This window comes from Genypterus blacodes, unplaced genomic scaffold, assembly GCF_046128005.1.
Source record: "Genypterus blacodes isolate CSIRO-AG114 ecotype Tasmania unplaced genomic scaffold, CSIRO-AGI_Gbla_v1 ptg000141l_1, whole genome shotgun sequence".
In the NCBI taxonomy this organism is placed as follows: Eukaryota; Metazoa; Chordata; class Actinopteri; order Ophidiiformes; family Ophidiidae; genus Genypterus; species Genypterus blacodes.
This window is the reverse complement of record NW_027466943.1, coordinates 732,563-753,406: the sequence shown is the minus strand read 5'-3', so window position 1 is coordinate 753,406 and position 20,844 is coordinate 732,563. Positions and strand designations below refer to the sequence as shown.

The window sequence follows — 20,844 nt, the reverse complement described above, 5'->3', positions numbered from 1 at the left end:
TTCCTCTAGGAATCCACACATAAGATGTATTAATCAGAGGCAGAGCTGAATACGTAAACATAATACATTTATTTTTATTTTTTATTTTGTTAACCTAATTCCTCTATATACAGTAGATTCGGAATGTATTTGACTTCAGGTGCGCTCCCTACTACAGGGTCTTTAGTGTCGGTCGGGCGTGAGCACAAGTGAAGGCAGCATGAGGGTAACGCAACGTGCTGACGTCAGAGCGGTGCGTGCCTCTATCTGTCAGCACAGCGGGAGGAGACAGCCCATGTTTCAGTCCGTGTGGCAACCAGGAGCCCTGCGGCAAACACGCTGAAGTGACCGGGTGATTCCTGCTCCTCTCCGCATCCTCCCGTCAAGCCCCTTTTGTTCTCTTCGTATCGTTGTTTAGATTGTTTGCCGAGTCGTTTCTCCCCTCAGCACCAGGGGATGGGGGAATGAACAGCACCGACTCCCCTCCGCCTTCGCCTCCTCCTCCTCCTCTACCGCCTTCTCCTCCTTCAGTCGGTCTCCGTTTCTCCCGTCAGTCGTCGGAGCGCTGCCCAGGATGCGGGCCCCGCTGCTCGGCCAGGCTACGGTGTTTGCGGCCCTCTTGGCGTTCAGCACCTGCTTGACAGGTAAGGAGGACTCTCTCACTCATTTCCCTTTATGGTGCTCACTATCCACTCAGTAGATAAATATTGCTCCGCTGATGTTGCTTTAGGGATTCTACTGTGTCTGAATTATTCAATAATGACTTTATGGTGACCTTATATGACTCTAAAGGTAATACTTCATCTAATGTGCTCTTCCTGTTAAATTCCCAGAGGGACCTGCAGTAAGTCCGGGGCACTAAATGTAATGATCTTATGGTACTTGCTGGAAGTTAGTAGGCAAAAAATATCATTAACCTGTTCCGATGGCATCATATGATTGTATTTTTGTTCATCTTATTGTATCAACTTTATATTTCAGAAAGGTTTTGCTTTTATATTTAGCTGGTGTCTACGTAGATGTTCAATGAGTGTTACTTCTTACAGAACAAAGGTTGGTTGAAAGTGAAAAGCAATCGAAAGAACAAATGTGTCATTAAAATAAGCTTTTCATCTCTAACTTTAGATTTAGCACATGTTGAAATGGGGTGTGCATTCATCAAGGAATGCATTCATCAAGGAATACTATGTGGCATTTGGCTTGTTTGTTGTAATGTCTTTCAAATGAACATTACAACACCTTGGCAAAGATTGTTTGTGATGACGGTGTGTCCTTTCAGTTCAGCTACTTGCCTTTCTTTACTGAATCTTGTAAATGTCCTAAAACTATGAGTATCCTACTGTGACACTGAAATAAATATAGTAAAGAACCTTGATTTAATCTCATCCAAAAAGCTTTTAGTCCTCATTGATATATCAAATAATAGTGACACGGGACATCAGTGATTTTATACCTGCGTTGGAAACCATTTAAAAAAACAACAGCAGTGTGTGCCAGTGCTGTCATGGCCTTAGTGTGGCCAACGCGGCTCTGAGGTTTCCACATTGGAGACATTTGCTCAGGCCTCAGACAAACTGAGGGCTGTGATGTTGAACATAAACAAAAAATAGTTGCCGTACACATTTTCAGTGTGTACCAGTGGGGACAATGGAGTTATAACCCCAGTGTTGCCTGTGGTGTGGTTGTCATCAAGCAGACACATTCCGGCTGTCAGAGCTGAAGAGCTCTCTGTCACGATCTGTGTAACCGTCCACGTCATAGGATTTATTCCGGGATCCAGACAAACCCCTCAGACGTCTTGTAAAAAATACAAATAAGCATGGTATTGAACAATCCTGTGCCATCTTTGTAACCAGTCCTGATATTGCACTAGAAATAGAATTTATAGACCATCCTGGCCCGAGGATAATCAGATTCCTAAATGCTATGTGGCGCACCCTGATTATTCCCTGGCAGAGGCATGACTGGCATCCACTGCTGCCTTTTAAATAAGATTACAAGACTGCTACTTTATTGATCGCTGTGGGGAAATTAGGCTTTTGTGAAGCAAATTGGAACAAGATTAGGTTGAGAACAACACAAATAGAAAACAGTGTATCTCTGTACATCATTGATATATTGTTTGGAAATATGGAGCATGGATTGCTGACATGTATAAGGTCAAATAATGGATAAAATAGATTGCAAACTGTGTAGAAAAATCTGCTGTGTGATTTCATGTCGCTGCATTTAAAGGTAGACGTAAATACTTCACCCCCAACCTGTTGGAAAAGCCAGCGTTGCTCATCGCCATCATCTCATGCTCTCTGTCCTGTCTGCTGTTATTGGAGTGATGCGCTTATCGTATGATACTTACACTCAGCTTGATTAATTCTTCTTGTCTGTGTGCCCTACGCTGTGCTACCAAAACACTGGTAGCATCTGGGATATGAAAAGACTTTAAGCCAGGGTGAATGTTTGTACTCAATCAAGTGTATGTTTGACCTGTGCTGTGTGTTTGGCTGATAGCCTCATTAGGGAAAATAGCATTCTCATTTAAGAGCAGCTGTGTCTGTGGTTTGTTTTTCTAAAAGGTGCATTTAACATTTCTAGAAAATGTTGCCAGTACTAATGGACTATTGTTGTGTTCATATCAAGTGATGAACATAAACATGTAAAATAGGACCACTAAATGGTTGTCATAGCATCTTTGGAAACCAAAATTCTTGGCTTGATGGCTGTGGCACTGATTGTAATGCTTGCCTACAGGGACACAGTACCAGCTCTTACTGTGAAGACTCCTGCTTCCTGCTAGTTTGAGTGAAAAGGTTGACATCTCATCTTTGCTCAGTTTTCTGATCAAGCATCGATATTAAGTAAAAACTGTTAGATTCATAGTCAGTAATTAGAATAATAATAATAGTAAGTAATTCTCACTGTATGTACAGCTTTTACTTTATGAATATTGCATTCACTAGAGAGGGTCCAACCAGAGGACCAATAGGCTCCCTTTCCTATAAAGACGACGATAGGTTGACAAACACATCAGCTATGACTGTGACCAATCACTGTTTCCAGCATGTCAGTGTTGCTGCCCTGGAGGCAAACTTGATGAAAAGTGACAAATAGTGTGAAGTAAATGTCTGAGTGATAGAAAAGTGTTTGTTTCCCGCTGTCTCAGATATGAGGAAAAGGGAGTGTACAGTATGTGTTGTGGACACGATGTGGATGTGTGACAATAACTTAAACATTAACCAAGGCTAAAATTGATAATATTTATTTGTCCTCCATAGTTCTAGTTTCACTGTAGGTAAAGCTTCTATGTCCACACTCACCAGTTTACTGGTCCAGTACAGATGGACCAGTAAAAATGAAATGCTTTGTCGCTAGTGATGCTGTTCCAATTCATTATTTGTTGTTTTTTCTTGAATGATTGCAGTGTCATATCAGTGTATTATACACACTGATCGAGATGTGACATTGGTGAAAAGAAAAAGCTTTTCAATCATTAGTGGAGGAAGGTTTGGAAGACGGATGTTTGAGCCTCTGGCTGTTCTGCAGTCCCTGCTGAGCTTCCACTCAGGCCATTAAACTATACATAACCTGATTAGACTGTGTGTTGTGTGAAGGAGAAGGAGGAGGAGGACCCTCTGCTTCCTATCCTCTGCCTTCTCGATGCTTTGCTCTGTTACTATTCATGGATCCATAACCACAGAGAAACACAAAGAGACTGTTGGCTCGTGTTTATGATCAGAAAAGTCATGAAAAGTGAAAATGGAAATGTCTTGCAAAAAAAATGTATTTAAAAAAAAGACGTTACAAGGCCTTGAATAACAGCGAAGAAGAAACTTTCATTTGGATATATAACCATAAGCAGGGCTCTTGGCGGGTGTGTTCAACATGGATCTGCGAAGCATTCATGGTCATGCAAGTATGACTGTCCTTCAAGTCATACTTTGTGCAAACTAATGCCAACAGAACATTGATGTGTACGTATGACTGATGTAAGAAGAACAAATAGTTTATTCTTTAGTCTATTCTGCTTTGGCTGCATCTGTTTCCTGGGACAGTAGTAGAGGTACAACTGGTGATTTAACACAAGTAATGTGGCACAGATAACAATTTAATGAACAATAATCACTGTTTAATTTACTCACTCCTGCTGCTTTGCTTTAGCCTATTATAAAAGAATTAGAGGGACAAGTGTGTCTTAGCTGGGATTTTTATGTCGTTGAATTATAATAAAACAGTCATTTTTTGATTTTAATGGTCATTGATAATTCAAAAACACCCTATTCAGATTAGGGCTTTGGTTCCCAAAGTGGGGGGCGCGCCCCCTGGGGTGGTGCACAGCTACTGCGGGGGGGGGGGGCGTGGCGCAGGATCGGAAGAGGAGCGATATGAATAAGTACCGCCTCAGGTAAATGAATGAGGCGTATTGTCTCCCCCCGTCAGACCGATCAGCTGTCCCATATTGTTTTATATCGCCCATCAGACCGACCGACCGACCGAGGGGGGGCGTGTACAGGAGGAAAGAAAAAGTTCGGGAACAACTGGATAAGTGCACAGTAAAAGCACACTGTTCAAATAAAACAGAAGAATGTATTAGCATTTATCCACATTTCACTTTCACAATCTCACACGGCATCTATTTTTGATTTCTGAGGAGTGTGGAGGTGGATCAGCATTGACATTGCTGTGGTTCTCTCTCTCCTTCTCTCTGCACATGTCAGGCCTGTTAGCAGTGATCCTCTCTCACCCTGAGAGGTCAACCATAAGCCTCTGGCTGAGGGTGAGACTACTAAGCTCCATGCTGCTCTTAACAGGGTGACCCATCCATTGGCTTTCAGTCTGTCAATCTGTCTGTCCGTATGTCCATCAGGCAAGGAGCACAGAGAGGGTGCTCATAATGGCCTTTGGAGCCAACAGACGTTGTCTTTTAATTAGTGCGTTTGCACTTAATACCAGTGCACTGTTGTTGCTGTGTTGTCGGTTAAACATTTATCTGATCTAATCACCTAGAACAATCTAAATGCTGGCGTGCTGGGGGATTTGACAATCATTTTATTTTTAGCCATCATTTCTGACGCACATCCATCCATAAAATGGTGGTTTACTGATAAGGACGGGGTAGATGGAACAGATAAAGAACAATTATCCACCAAACTACCAAAGGGAAAGGTTGCAGCTGCCACACACTGAGCTGTGTGTGGGACAGATTGGATTCAGGAAACTCTGAATTTCTGCTCTCTGTGAGCTTTGATCGGCTGTATCGTGTGTGAGGTGACACCCGGCATCAAAGCCACACCACTGCCTGACATTTCCATCTTTGATACATTAATGTCAGTGATGGAAGTTAGATGGATATTAAGAAGATAAGTTTATCTGCTTAATTTTGATAGCTTTAATGGGCAGAGGCATGTTGTATCAATGATGACTCATTAAAACACACTTCTTCATAACCATTCTCTGTCACCCAGTGGCATGTTATTAAAAGATGATGAAGGAAATGAGTCAGATGGAATAATGTAATTGATCAAAGTGTTCTGAAGGATGCTTCGATTAGGTTTCTATTTATATCCATCTATATCTTAATGTACCTGCTGGCTTTTTTTCAGAGATTCTTCCTGCAGAGGGGTCGACATACTTAATATCACAGGATTTGAGTCGGTCTGTAGAAAAGGACCTAAAAATATACTGGGGTTTATTTCCGTGTGCTCCTTTTATTCATAGACATGTCTTTCGTTTGCTCATCTTGAGTTGAACAAGTGTCCTCTTTTAGATGACATCTAAAAGAGTGACGTCACCTAACAAGTGTGTGGAATGTACAATGAATGCGATGATTTTCTCTTTTCGCTGGTTCTGATCACAGCCCCTACAGCTACACATTGGTCTGCAATTTTCGGATCTCACTCTTTTCTTATGCATTTTTTGTAAATTGACAGTTGTCCCACTATCAATTCAGAATAAGTATAGAGCCAGTCAGAAATTTAAAATCCAAACAAAGGGCACATTATGATTATTTCCCCCTCATGTTTCTGGTGTAATATTGGAGTCAGAATTTCCATGTCACAACATTCATGACTACTGTTTAGCAGAATGGGAGATTGCATTTTAGCGTGTTATAAGGACAGTTTGGTGATTGATTGGTTGTTGAGCTGAACTGATTATGTCGATTTCAAGTATGGTGTTTACTTGTACTCACCAGGTAATTTCTTTTTTAGTTTTTTATAATGCATCAAAACAATGGAGAGAAAATAAGAACATTTACATCTGTGTATTCTCTTTCACATCTGGTAGTGTTTTGTACGCTGCCAAATAACAGAAGCAGAAAATGTCTCCATTTTTGTGCTTTGATGTTAGTATTGGATGTTGCTAATGATGTGCTCCCTGATCACAGTGATGTCGTCCCCTGAAGCTTTTCTCCCAGTCATAAGAGACCAGTATGATTTGAAGGTGGATATATTTAAGATATATTTCAGCTTAAGGAACCTGTATCTTCCCGGCCCGACCTTGGTCATTCAGTGCAGCCTTGAGAGTCACGAGTGAAAGCAAAAACAGAATGAAGTTTCCTTTTCTTTGATTTAACTCACGACAATGAGTTGCTAGGAAACAGGAGAATAGAAGAATGTGAGTTTGGCTGTGGGAATGTCACTGGTGCTTTGAGGCCTGTCTGAGGTTTCTCACATCAGACCAGCAAATATGAAGTACTTTAATGCAGGACCTGCTCTCATATACTACCCAGCCATTTAGTAAATGATCATCAATGATTTAGGAAACATTGCCAATCACAGTTGGATTTAATCGTGGAATTATTAGGAAAGCAGTAGAACTTGGGCACAAGTAATTTACCTTTATAATTGATGTGCTTTGCTAACAAGTGGTATTGAAAAGGTGGTTTGGGCCTTAAATGCACTATTATTTGCAGAAATGTTAAATTTTTATGCTCAGTCAATTTAATGCATTCAGCTTTCCTGAATTTCATCGTAGTGCTGACTTCAATAATATTGTAAAAGTTTTATATAAAACCTGAATTCTGACTGAAAAGCCACAACATTGTTTTACAGACTGTAAAAGTGCTGAGGATGAGGAGCCTCAGCCTGCTAACAGTTATCAGGCTGAGGCTCCTCAGCACTAAGGGAGCACTTAGACAGATGATGAATTAACCTACAGAGCCTGAATAATACATACCCCTGAGCGGACTAATTAGCAGTGGTCGCTCATACTGATGTTGAGCAGGAAATGTTCTTCTGGCAGGTATTTTAGGCAACAGGGAAAAGGGCATTTGTGGGCAGTGCTAGTATCCATCCATTTTATAGGTCTGTGTTACACACCAGCCATCACGTCTGTGCTCCACGCCATTGGATCACAAGGAGTGGATAATGACAAACAAGAGCATTTGTTGCTTTTGTTGCTTGATTTCTCAAAGCAATAACTAAACATACTGTACATGAAACGGTTACATTGAAGTGCTTTGGAGTCATGGTCGGAAACATGGAAAAACTTCTCCATGCTATTTATGCTACTCCATACTCTCTTGGTGCTGCAGAAGCATGTTGATGAAAATCCTCCATCAGGCTTTGCTATTTGCGCTGCGATTGAACACAAAACTTTTGGCTGGGGAACCTGGGTTCATGGTCCCCCATCCCGGCTCTATGTGAATAATTTACCATTATATCCTCAAATCAAGTTTCCAGCAAACTGGCGGTGACGATCAAATGCTTGGCTATGATGAGAGAAAGGTGACATCACTTCCTTGTGTTGCACTGTTGCCTCGAGTCTAGTATTGCTGTAATGTATTTTTCTTTCATTCAAGAAAATCTCCCCCTTCACTCCACACATATGCAACATGCCACAAAACCACAACATCATGGTCAAACATTGTTGCATTACACTGTTTTTCATTTTAAACTCGATGACTTAAGTTCAAGAGCCAATTTACTGTTTCATTTGGTTTGGCTTAATACTGCATGATTCGTGCTATTTAACTGTGGTTGTGGAAAGAAGCTCACAAAGTGTAGCTGCTACTTGTCAGACCCAGAAAATGTGTCTGGTCTATATTGTGGCTTAGAGAGAAACAATGAAGCGTACTGTGTGCGTGCATTCACCTCTCCATCACACAGTTGTAAAGCTTTGCATAGATTAGCTGCTGGTGTGTAGCCTCCAAGGGCAGGGCTTTGTGCATATGAATGAGCCGTACAGTCTGATAGCAGCCATGGAGGACAATTGTCCAAACACATGCGCCTACATTACATTATGTAAACAATATCATGTGGCACAAGCAATGTGTGATTATAATACATTTCTAAAGGCTTATTGCTCTCGACAAAGCATTTTGCAAATGCATGTTCAATCAGAAAGGCAATATTAAAGCTGAAGACAACACAGACTGCATCAAAGAAGTATTGCTGTCTTCAATAATTGCACAACACAGCAATTATTTTATCAGTAGCTCTTTTTTATTATTTGCATTTCTCATTTCCTCTCTGCATTTTTCTACTCTATACATCAGCCTGAGACAAAACCTTCCATCCTTGACTTCTACATTCGTTCAGTGACTCACCCCCTGATGATGTCACACCTTCTCAGTTGCCATGGCAGTCGTCATGGCAACCCACATCTAGGTTTCTGTACTGGAGACAAGAGCGACGCTGATGAAGAAGCAAAAGGGGTTAATATTGATAGCTGGGTCTAATTATTTTCCCTGTGGTATTGGTAGCACTTACAGGATGTAGAATGGAGCTTTTCAAACTTCTCCTGTTTTTATTCGCCTCACAAAGCACATTGATGCTCAGCTCAGATATCTGCTGTCGGGTGCAGTGACAGCAAAGAAAGTGAATGAATGCTGTGTAATCCCCAAACAACAACTGCAAGAGATACTCCCAGTGTGGCAGCGCACGCGGCACACACACTAACCCCAACTACACCCATTTTATGCACTAAAGCAATTGAGCAACTACTGTATGTGAATTATATGCATCGTCAAATGATATACATATAAGATTACTGTGACAATGTGTTATCTTGAACATACTGTATATAAAGTATGTTGTATTTATCCTTATATTATTCTTGTGTTTATTCATCAAATACTGTGTTTTATTGCTTAACATTTTTAGTTTTATTTAATCTCTTTTTCCAATTTTCCTCTGTCTTTTTACCTACTTTTTTCCTGTGTTTTATTACTATTACTTATTACTTTCTTACGAGCTAATTTGTTAGTCAGCCAAATGTCTCTTTGTTGTATCTTATCTGGGTAAAGCACTATAAGATGTAAAACTAGATGAACCGATTGATCAACCAGCATCAAGCCTGCAGCCTCCTCTGGTCCACACAGTGCAGTGGCGCTTGTTTTATCTCTGCCTTTGCTCGCTGCAGCAAAGTCCTTTCCCGTATGTACTCTGTCATATATTACACCTGACAGGCAGCCAGGACCTCCCACAGCAACAAAACAATATCACACCAGCAGCCTGCCCACTCTCCATCCCTTATGTAGAGACTTTCTATTGACATTTGTCTAACCTTTGAAAATACCACATTTATTCTATTTTAAGCAGACTGGTTTGACTTCTCTGTCGCCTGGGAGTAAATGGATCTCTCGTCGGTGAAATGACCATGAGTGTTTACGGAGTATAAAATGCTTCTTTGCTCACAATTTGGGGAAGATAGCTTAAGGTTTGTTTTTACATTAGTAATTGTAATCTTATAAATAACGCCTATTTATCCTAGAGGGTAACTCAGTTACTAACACAACATGAGAATGCTATCTCTGCCACTGTATGATAATCGTCCCAATTACTGATTATACATACAGCACATAAACATATCACAGAGCAATGACATCAAACGTAGAGAGGGCTATATACAAATCCAGATTTTACACTAAAAAATAATAGAATTCAGCTACACAAGCCAACTTTGTTTCTCATTTTTCAGGTTCTTTCCTAAAATTATATTATCCTTAAATAATTAAATGTTAAGTTTTTTATTAAGGGGAAAATAAAATGGTTTTGGTTTGTGGTTGTGCATTTTTGGTTGCTCATTTTCAATGCTGTTTCATTGTATTATGTTTACAAATGTTACAGCGTGCATCATTTCTAAATGTCGTGGAAATTAATGCTGCCTTCTATCTTCACAGGAACCCACTTGTGCCCTCGGAGTTTAGACTGCGCACGAGCAGGACGCCACTTCTGCCTGCCAGGAAGCTCACACTGTGGCCCCTGTCTGCGGCCCCTGGTGGAGAACTCCCAAGGCAGCTGTGTGATCAAGAGGAGACGCGCTCCTCATTCTAGTCAGTCACATAAAGGTAGGTCGCAGAATTCTTGCTTAGACTGATGCACTAGATGAGTCTCCGTGGTAGAACAAACGTTGGATGCTTTTATTTCCATCCAAACTACTTCTGATACACTTCTGATTGATTGCAACTAAACTTAAGCAAGGACTGAGTGTAACTTTATAACAATTTAGTTTGTGATTCTTAATTGCATCTACTGGAGGCCCTGGATTGTGCAATGTCCTGTTCAAAGTTTGGCCTGGGCTGGTGCTAGAGAGAGTGAAGGCTATCGTATCCACAGCAACGCTATGGCACTACCATGTTGATGATGGTGCTCATGCGTTCATTTGAAAACCCTCCTGCATGTGCTTTGCTAATGAGTCACCTGACTTCCATGATTCCCAGTGGGTTGCAATGCCAGCTTCCATATTCCACTTAGCTCTGCCAGCGGTGTGTGACACAGTTAACATCCACTGCTAATGATCCTCTGCCTTCTTTTTCTTCTCTGCCAGTGCCATTAATACACATTCATGAGCTGGGTCTGCTTTGTTCAGAAGACACCTCTGATATAATGGATATGATAGACTATTACTTTTTTTTATCCAACGGTTAAATGAAACCAATGAAGGCAGATTTGTCTTGATTTGTATAGCTATGTTTTGTGGGTTTTTTGATGGTATCAATAATAGGCAAATCATCAGTGAAAATATTTGATCTTTCAGTCCGGCTAAAGAAGAGTTTTCGTATTCCATGATAGTGTTGATGCTGTTTATCGGTTATAATTGTGTCCTGAAAAGGTCTAAATGGAAAAATCCCATTATTTGTTTACACCATCAACAGAGCACCTACACATCCGATAAACAGAGTCAGTGCATACATCTGCCATGTTGGAGTCTGTGGCCTAAGACAAATGTCCAGACTTTTCCACCCTTAAATAACACACAACCACCACCAATTTTTTGGAGGGTGGTGGTAGAAGTAATGTCAGGGAATTCACCAAGGGCAACAATATCAAGACTTGACCAATGCTCATTACAAAGGAGCGCCTGAATCGTGGACGAGAATGTGTTTAAAGGAGCAAAGTACTGTTTTTTCCCCGCCTTTCTGCACATAAGTCATCCAACCCTGAAAATGCAACATATTAAGATATTGAATTCCGAAGAAAATATTATAAACCGGAGGAAAAGGAACCGCTAAGAACTACCTTTACTGTCGCGTTGTGTCCAAGTACCCTTTAAATATCTCACCTACAATGGTGTACCTTTTCCTTTCAGTTCCTAAGGCTGTATTCAGACCCATTTGGAGCCCTTATTCCAAAACCGTGAGCGTTAGCTCCCCCGAGATCAGTTTGTTTTGGCACATGTGAACACCACAATTGCACGCATGTCCGAAACCACTTGGAGAGGATGGTCTCAGCCCACTTGCAGTCCCTGCATGTAGCAGGTTGTTTGCAGTGAGAAAGCAACTGAATCAATAAACAGATACAACTCACTTGCTGTACTGCATATGCTATGAAAAAGAGTTTGTTGATGTCTATAGGCTCATAAATATTTTAGATATCTAACCAAGCTTAGCTGATGCGTCTTCAGAGTTGAAATTGCCTGTGAACATGTGGTTGTTTGTCATAGCAAGTTTTTTCCTGCGGAGGTGAGGCAGAACGTGTTATGATTGGTTGCATCAACACATTGTTTTCGTAGCCTTTGTTTTGCCATTTGTAGCCTTAGTGCTTGCTCAAAATGAATGTATTGTCGATGTACCTGACATTGGTATATTAACAGTAGCAACTAAAGTATTTATGAACCCATGGTACTGATGCTCCAATTTCGATTGTCTTTCTGATTTTTGTCCAGGCAAAACTTTTTCCAAGTAAGGGGTTAACTTCCTGGTCAAATCTGACCAATCACAAAACAGTTTGCAAGTGCGCGATAGTTTACAAATGTTGGACTGCTGGTAAACTGTTATTATGTTGTGAACACAACTTTTTCCCATCTGAATACAGCCTTACCTACATTCTGCTTCGCACAATCAGCAATGAAAACAAATGTCAGAAAAGCCTCGACCATGTTACTGTCAGTACTAATCCTAACCCACTACTCACATTTTACTATAATTTCAGCACCCGACCAAAACAGACGGAGAGGCTGGAAACTTGCCCCAACAAACTTCATAAACTCTTATTACTCACCAAGGGGAACCACACAAATATATGTTATGTCTGTTATGTTGAAAAAAGAAATCACAAAGTTTGTATTGGCCTCCCCTCCCCCCACGCACACACACACGCTTTAAGCTGACTACGGATTCTGACTGCCTGACTCATTTAGTGACTGCGTGGCTGCGAGCCAAACAACCCACTCGCGGAGGAAAGTCCAAACGATCCAGCACATTTGCTCATTAGGCAGAGTAATTCCCTCTTTGTACTGCCTCCACTTCCATGCCTCCCTCTCTCTTACATCTCTTCCTCCCACATCTTGTCTTTGCTTTGGGTCCACTCTGGTCTGAAATGCCTTTAAAAGGAAGAAAGGGCACAGGAAAGGTTCCCAATCAAACAATAGGCTGAGAAGTATCTGACAGTATTGATTGAATAGACATCCGACTGTACGCTTTCTACAGGTTTACACCCACTGTCATCAGCCAGGAAGTAGTTTTACTCTCACCTTCAATTGAACTATAAAGAAACAAGATACTTAAACCAGTCAGTCAAACCCTATGATCTCAGATGACCAGTCCATTGTATACAGTACAGTTTATTATTTAAACTGAGACTGCCCGATTCAAAATATGTATCGTCTTATATGATTCAAAATAGCCCCCTGATAAAGATAACACTTTTAACAACACTTACATTTTGTAATATACTATTTGTCCACTATAATGGCCCAATTTAACTAAATAGGAGATTTAGAAATGAATTGCATCTTTATCTGCTACCAGGTGAGATGTGAGGTTTCATTGGCTCAGTAGCCTTCATGTTGTCTAACTGCTATACTTTCTTCCCTGTTGCCGTAGTGACGCTTGGTGGTAAATGGACTGTACTTGTATAGTGCTTATCTATCAAAGCATCCTTACATTTACCTTGCATTCACCCATTGACACTGATGACGGGCTTATGTCTTGCTCAAGAACATTTTGAAATGTGTATTGAACCATGAACCCTCTGATCAACCATCTGGCCAACCACTCAACCAACCTGAGCCATGCCGGAACAGCCCCACCAACCACGTTTGCTCTCTGTATGGCCCTGCATCGTCATCCACCCACACACACATTAGCCAAGAAGAGCTCCAAGCCATTGTCCCACATATATCGCACATCCTTTTAAGTACATTTACAACTACATAAAAATAAAACGTTACATTTGTTCTCTGCATACACACACACACACACACACACACACACACACACACACACACACACTGCTGCATTGTATCGATACACCAAATCAGCATTTGATTTGTTCCGTCTGCACATAAACTCCTGTCTTGTTTCTGCCTCTTTACTGAACACACAGCTTTCGTTTTCTACCTATGCTACACACATACTGCAAACACACACCCACGCACACGCACACACACACTCATGCACGCACACTGATTTCCAACACAACCACCTCATGCTTGTGCATCCTCCGCCCACTCATCTCTGCTCCCAGGCAGCACGATGCTCTGCACTGCACCACACTGGAGGCAGAGTAAACAGTAGTTGTAATTCTGCTCGTAAAGGCTGTATTCATATTTAATGCCACATGAGGGCAGCAATCATCTGCATTTTTTTAGAAAGCAATTTGACAGATTGTAGACTGACAGTATTCCCTACTGTAAGTGTAAGGCAAGTGACTCTCAGTCCCTCCACTCAGTAGCAGTGCCACAGGGGCCATATCTCATTACCTCTGTGGATGACAATGAGGAGTTATTTTTCATTATTGTCTTCTTAGTGGTGCAGGAGTGAGGCTTGCCTATTTGATGAAAATCAATCCTAATCAAGTGTTTGTGGTGGATTATTGATGCTGTACTACTATACTATACCAATGACTACTTGTGCTTCATGATGTCACTTAAGCAGCTGCGTTCAGTGATATTAGCCTACTTGTAATCACACAATTGAGAAAATAATGTCTGCTGGGAAAGCCATGTGAAAACAGTGTTTAGTTGTTGGTCTTTGGTACATGTTGTTATGGATACCTTTATGGTAGAAATCATACCACAGGCTCAAAACCTTCCCAACCACCAGCTTCCCTGTTTCTGCACTAGCTAATGTTGATCCTTTCCATGTACATCTTAAAGATTTGTTTCCTTATGTTGGGTAATGCTGACCTAGAACTCGCCCTTGGTAGACACATACAGTTCTGTCAGTATTTGGACATTGACACAATTTTCCCAATTTTGGCTCTAGGCCGCCACAATAGATTTGAAGTGAAACAGCCAATTGTCCAATTACATTTGGTCCCTTGAAAATAGGGAGGCAAGTTTAGAAATGGTTGCAATTTCTACACCGTTCACCTGATTTGGATGTAAATACCCTCAAATTAAAGCTGAAAGTCTGTACTTACAGCACATATTGGTTGTTTCATTTCAAATCCATTGTGGTGGTGTACAGAGCCAAAATTGTGTCAATGTCCAAATACTTATGGACCTAACTGTAGTTTTTCAAGTCATTGTCGTGCAAGTCACGAGTACGTTTCAGGTCCTAAACAAGTCGTAATGCACTTCTATTTGGTTGGTAATCTCTGAAATACACATCGGGCAGAAGGTTGAGTTTTATTCTGTTTTTGAGTTGCAATCTGGTTTGGATTCAATACTCTCAGCTCAGTGTTTGTTACTGATAAGTCGGATCGAGTTCCAATTTGAGTGTGTCGGACAGAAGTAAGAAGGTCACTGATGTGGTAGGGCTCAAAACTTAATTCCCTGATTGATTAAAGCTCTAACCTCCATACCAAATTCACTGTGTTGCCAGGGCAACAACTGGTCACTTTACATTCATTGTGGGTGATTTTGAAAATATGTAAAAGACTACAGTCATCATTCACAGTGGGTACAGAGAGTGTAGGAGGGCGGGAGATTAGACAGGAGACGAGCAGATGAAGAGGGTGGATGGGTGATACTGGTGAATGAATTCAGTCAGGTATGATGGGGCCAGTCCATTCCTCACAGGTTTAACTTTGGATTGATAACTTTTGCTGTATGCCTTTGTGCTGACTGATGGATTCTTTGTGTTCCTGCAGGTAAGATAGACACTTACCCTCAGCTGGACGAGGAGATAGACTTCCTCTCTACAATCATCAGTGAACAGCGGCAGACTGAGACCAGGCTGCCAGGTAATGAAATAACTAGGACAGAACTTACGTGCAAATTGTAATAACGAAACCTTTTTATACTTCCTGCAAGACTCTGACATCAGACAGTTTCAATTCCCACTTTAGCTCCACCTTCTCAGGATGTCTCCAAACCCAAATCCATGCAGTCCAGTGAGCCTGGCCCCACCCTCAGAGCGTCGCCCGCACAGCAGCCCACCAGCCAGAATCTCTCGTCTACCAGCACGATTCCACCCACTACCACAAGCCACACCCCTGCGCTGTTCAACGACCCCGTCATCCTCCCCTACCCCTCCAATGACCACGTTTTCATAAGTAAGTCATGTTAACCCTTAAACTGGAGTGATATTATGAGAGATTTACAATTTTGATACCTGTCATTACTTTCCAATAAACTAAACACTAACAGCAAACACAGAAGACACAATGAAAACATTAAAGTATCAGAGCAAGCAGTGATTCTAAGTTGTCAAAAGTTTACAGTCGTGGTAAAAGTTCTTTCTAAAACAACCTTAGGAACGATTTCGAGCTCATGTCCGAACAATATTTTGGTTGCAACTGCACAAACACAGATAACTCTAAGATGTTCCAGTCATCGTCTTTATGTTTAATTGGAAAATAATGAGGATATATCTTTGAAAAAGTTTTCCTAGATGCTAGATTAGTTGACAAGATGCATCAGCTATATACAATCAGTGAAAAGAAAAAGATTTGAAAAACAATTTCCTTTTGAAGACAAGTTTATATATACTTGTTTCTATGATTCTACTGCTTGACATCTAACAGATCTTTTTCAGTGAGCTGTAGACTGCAAAACTGTTCATAATCACGTTGAAAAGAACATCTTTGTTTGAAGAAATGAGTTCTTCTCGCTCTCAAATCTTGGGACTGACCTCAAAATTTTTGTGGAAATGCTTGGAAATTTACTGAATTGAGCTAATTGTGTGTTTGCGGAAAACAGAACACATGTGCTGCTGTCAGTTCGTTCTGCCACCATGATTTTCCACCATAAATGCTGTTCTCACTCGCCGCTATGCACATATCAGAGCCTTAAGTGTTGTAAACAACCAGCAAGGTTCATCCAGTATTCTCATTTTCACAAGCATTCTCTTCGAGCTTTGCTGCCTCAGAGGCATTTTTGGACGTTTTCATCACCATGTCTTCTTCGGACACCTTTAGATTTGTAAATCGATCCCTGCCTCTGACTGTCTGTGTCTATTTCTTCTCAGTTATGAGCAGTGTCTTCATCGTGGCCGGATCACTGGCTTTGGTGGTCGCTGGAACCTGCTGGGTTCGGTAAGACACGCTTCTTTTTCTGTAAAAAATGTTGCCATTTAATGAAACTACGTCTCAAAGCCTATTTTTATCTATTTTAAGCCAGGCAACCTGCTCAGGGGCATCTCACCTGCCCCTCAGGGGGAGAGGAGTGAGGAAACGGATTGACACACAGATCTCTTTTTTGTTTTTGTTTAGACTGCAGAAAGGAGTTCGTCTAACTCAGAAGGTGGACTACCCTGCATACCCTGGACTGATGAGACCCCAAACCTTTGACAACATGGTGAGTTGAGAATAATTTCAGTTAAAAAAGAAAAAACTGAGACATGATTAAATAGAGGCTTGGGGGAACCAAAACAGTGGTGATTTTATTGTATTGCTGTTAGTTGGAAAGTCACGTGTTGAACAAATCCCTACTCATTTCTGAATTAATATAAGTAAATGTAGTAATTTGTTATATTGTTGTTCCTTAGACACAGTAATAACTAGGGAAGTAATTATGTGTGTTCCAGTGTTTTAGACTGTTCAACTTCATTACAATATATATTACACAAACTGCTGTACTAATATGTTACTGATTAATGCGTAGCTGTGGAATTACCCAGAAAACACTTTTCACATGTTTTAATATAATGACCTACAACAGCCTGTAAAAAGACAGAAAAGAAAGAGGCCAAGTTGAGATTTGAGTTGGTGTTCACAATTACCTGTTTTCCAGCAATACTGACAATATTTTGTTCTGTGCTGGCAAATTGTGGAAATAAAGGCATGTTTGGGTTAAAGGTGGGCACATCCTGCATGTTGTTATACAATGACAGAATAATTTATTCATATCTTCATTCCACTGCTCCAGCGCCCCATGTGTCTGCACTTTGAACACTTTCACCAGACGACCATGTGCAGTACAAACACACCCTGCACAGCTGATGATGACTGATTCGTGTGTCCATTTGTGTGGTGTGTGTTCTAGCAGGGAGACAAAAAGCTGGCCCACAGTGCCCAGATGTACCACTACCAGCACCAGAAACAGCAGATGCTGTCCCTAGAGAAGTGAGTCTCCTTGATCGTCCTTGGGCATGACTCTTTGTCTCAGCCCCTCATTTCTTGGCCAACCCCGACCTCACTGTCTTCACAGATTAGTGTTATCAGCTAACGTGTGTGTGTGTGTGTGTGTGTGTGTGTGTGTGTGTGTGTGTGTGTGTGTGTGTGTGTGTGTGTGTGTGTGTGTGTGTGTGTGTGTGTGTGTGTGTGTGTGTGTGTGTGTGTGTGTGTGTGTGTGTGTGTGTGTGTGTGTGTGTGTGTGTGTGTGTGTGTGTGTGTGTGTGTTATAGACACAGAGACGAGTCAAAGGTTCCTGATTCAGGAGCGACAACAGATGAGGAGAACGAGGATGGAGATTTCACAGTGTATGAGTGTCCTGGATTGGCTCCTGTGAGTAATTCACTGCATTGAGATTTACACGTTGATTAAACATCTAGGCTACATTTACAGAACAGTACCGAATTTCCCATTTTTATTTCTCTATGCCATCCCTTTAAATGGGTCATATCTGTGCTTACACTGTTTAGACCTGAAACAACTAACATGAACAAGTCAAGTCAATTTTGTTTGTATGGTCCGATGCATACAATGTCTCAAAGGGAACCTCCATTTCTGTTACCAGAGGATGGTTTTTGCAAAGATTGTTTACAAGTGTTCCATTTTATGACTTGTGAGAATGGAAATCCTAATTTGGCCCAAAATGGATGTGAGGGAACTGCACTTTCACAACAGTCCCTAAATAGTCAATGAAAGATATTCAGTGCCTGACCGTGGACTCTCTCTCTCTCTTTCTCTCCTCCACACGCAGACAGGAGAAATGGAGGTGAAGAACCCACTGTTTGATGACTCCACCCTTTACCTGCAGAGGTTCCATAAGTAACCTGGACTTTCAGCCGTTTCACACACCAAACGCAGCAATTGTGTGTACAAAGAGATGAATTTACACATACAGTACGCACACACATACACAATCCACACATATACTTGTGTCCAGCCCTTTTAACTGAGGTAATGGAGATTTTGAGGTACATGGAGGGGAGAGAGGAGGAGGTGAACAACCTTAAAGGAAGTTGTTGACAGGAAGCAGCCCTGGACGGGCCTCTTGTTTTGAGCAGGACTGAATTTGGGGCCAATGTCTCTCGTTCTACAGCCACATGCTTTTGTTTTGCCATCACTTGTTTTCCTGTATTTGAGGCCATCTTTGACTAAATGACGATCAGCCAATATCAAGTAAAGGTCATGATGACGTAGCAGACACACCATTTTTATGACTAGCATACAAATTGAAAATAATGTGTTTATGGAGCAGACATGCCACTGAGCTACAACTAAGTATCTCTATCAATTCATTGATAGATGTCTTATGGATTTGATCCAAGTACATACTTGTTAATGAGTTCTTACTGCAAGCTTTGTTTTTATTTTAGTATTTTTAAAAACAAATGTGATTTTAATATTTCATGGACACACTTCCATGCGCCGTGATCTGTAACAGTATGTTATGTAGCCATTGTGTTCTCAGTCTAGTTCCTCTATGCATGAATTAATGATCCTGTGTGATGAAAATCTGGGAGTCGATATGCATTTTCATTTCTTACAAGTTTCTTGTGCAAACTTGCTATGATATTATATATATATATACATATATATATTAACTTGAATGATTTCAAAGGAATTTGAAACTTCTTTACCTGAAACTCTGAAGCAGAGCGAGCTCATCCTGTACATATGGTATCTTGACTAACATGGCTTGTCCCCATGGTTCTGTGATCTTCTATACTGTATATAGCTGCTAACGTGTACAGGGAGGACATGTTACCTCTCACTTTCCAGTGCGATCACACATATTCCTCTAGAACCCCGAGTGCCGTGTCACATATTGAACCTCTGTTTCCTTTTACTGTATCTGCAGGGTTCCTACATTTACAGAAAGGACGGGAAAAGTATGGATAATTCGTTACATGGGATCCAGACTGTGAAAACAGATTCTTGACCTTTAGTTGTTTCACATATTGTGATATTTGTTGTTGTGCATTCAGACCTTTAACAGACAGATGGTTCAGCTTTGTAGATGGTTATGGTAAATGATTGTACACACTCAACACCCAGGAGAAACCTTCAAGTCTGGTCAAGATGTGAAAGAGCAGAGATGGGTAGGAACCCTGGATTTAAACGTGGCCTCTAGCTGTCATCTCTCAGGAAAGCTGCTTTTTGTGGCTCCTCTATTAAACCTGCTCCCACTGTTTCAGCCTCTCAGCTTACACACACTGGAAGAGGAAGCTACATTGTATGTGACCTGCACAAACACACACACACACACACACACACATGCACATTATTTATCAAATACCTACAGCGGATACCAGGGAGTATTGTCACTGAAGATTATCAACAGTGTTGTAATGACTGTTTTGTTTTGTTTTTTCAAACCTGCTGAGCTTATGGAACAAAATTACAGTTTGAGGGGTGAGGAATAAGAAGTATGTTCATTTTGTTTTCCTTTTGAAATGTTACATGGCTCTACTTTCCCTCCAATGTTGAGAGCTTAACAAAAACTGAGGGGCTGAATTGGTCGTGCCCATCATTTTGGTCATTCTCTCTCCAATGAATGTGTCTTGTGAAGGATCTATAGAACATGTAACTACCTAGGCTAGCTATATTTGATACTGACTGTTTTCAAACTACATATAATGAGTTATATTCACTATGGAAGAGAGAGACATCTTTACCACTACTAAGATTGTTTGGCATGCATGTGGTTATACAGCACCGGAGCTGGAAATGAAGGAAATAAATATTTATATAATCTGATTCGCTGTGTCTTTCATAAAATAAACACTGAGTTCTTTTCATCTAGGAAATGTTTAGGGCATAATTAGAGACATCCATCCATCTTGAAAATGGCTTTGATGTCATCATCTAAACTGGGACGTGTTTGGCTGTTTTCCCTCAATCATATAATATAATATAGTAGAGAGTGTGTGTG

General features: G+C 41.0%; 1 protein-coding gene across 2 annotated transcripts; it reads left to right on the top strand.

The window, feature by feature from the left end:
* Positions 1 to 271: 271 nt before the first annotated feature.
* On the top strand, positions 272 to 20,654 carry npdc1b (neural proliferation, differentiation and control, 1b). 2 transcript variants are annotated; one of them, XM_076165144.1, is made up of 9 exons: positions 272 to 623; positions 10,097 to 10,264; positions 15,453 to 15,545; positions 15,651 to 15,857; positions 16,772 to 16,838; positions 17,016 to 17,100; positions 17,791 to 17,867; positions 18,149 to 18,248; positions 18,667 to 20,654. In XM_076165144.1, exons 1-9 carry the CDS (start codon positions 554 to 556, stop codon positions 18,736 to 18,738), a joined length of 939 nt encoding a protein of 312 aa, XP_076021259.1. In that variant the 5' UTR covers positions 272 to 553; the 3' UTR covers positions 18,739 to 20,654. The 2 variants fall into 2 exon arrangements, with proteins under 2 accessions (XP_076021259.1, XP_076021258.1); XM_076165143.1 differs by having other exon boundaries at positions 17,788 to 17,867.
* Positions 20,655 to 20,844: the final 190 nt, after the last annotated feature.

Bases quoted from the DNA above. Each gene is read 5' to 3' on its own strand.
- npdc1b (XM_076165143.1), top strand. From the start codon at position 554: ATGCGGGCCCCGCTGCTCGGCCAGGCTACGGTGTTTGCGGCCCTCTTG. The intron at 15,546-15,650 runs GTAATGAAATAA...TTCCCACTTTAG, and splicing joins GACTGAGACCAGGCTGCCAG to CTCCACCTTCTCAGGATGTC. The intron at 17,101-17,787 runs GTGAGTTGAGAA...TGTGTGTTCTAG, and splicing joins CCCAAACCTTTGACAACATG to CAGGGAGACAAAAAGCTGGC.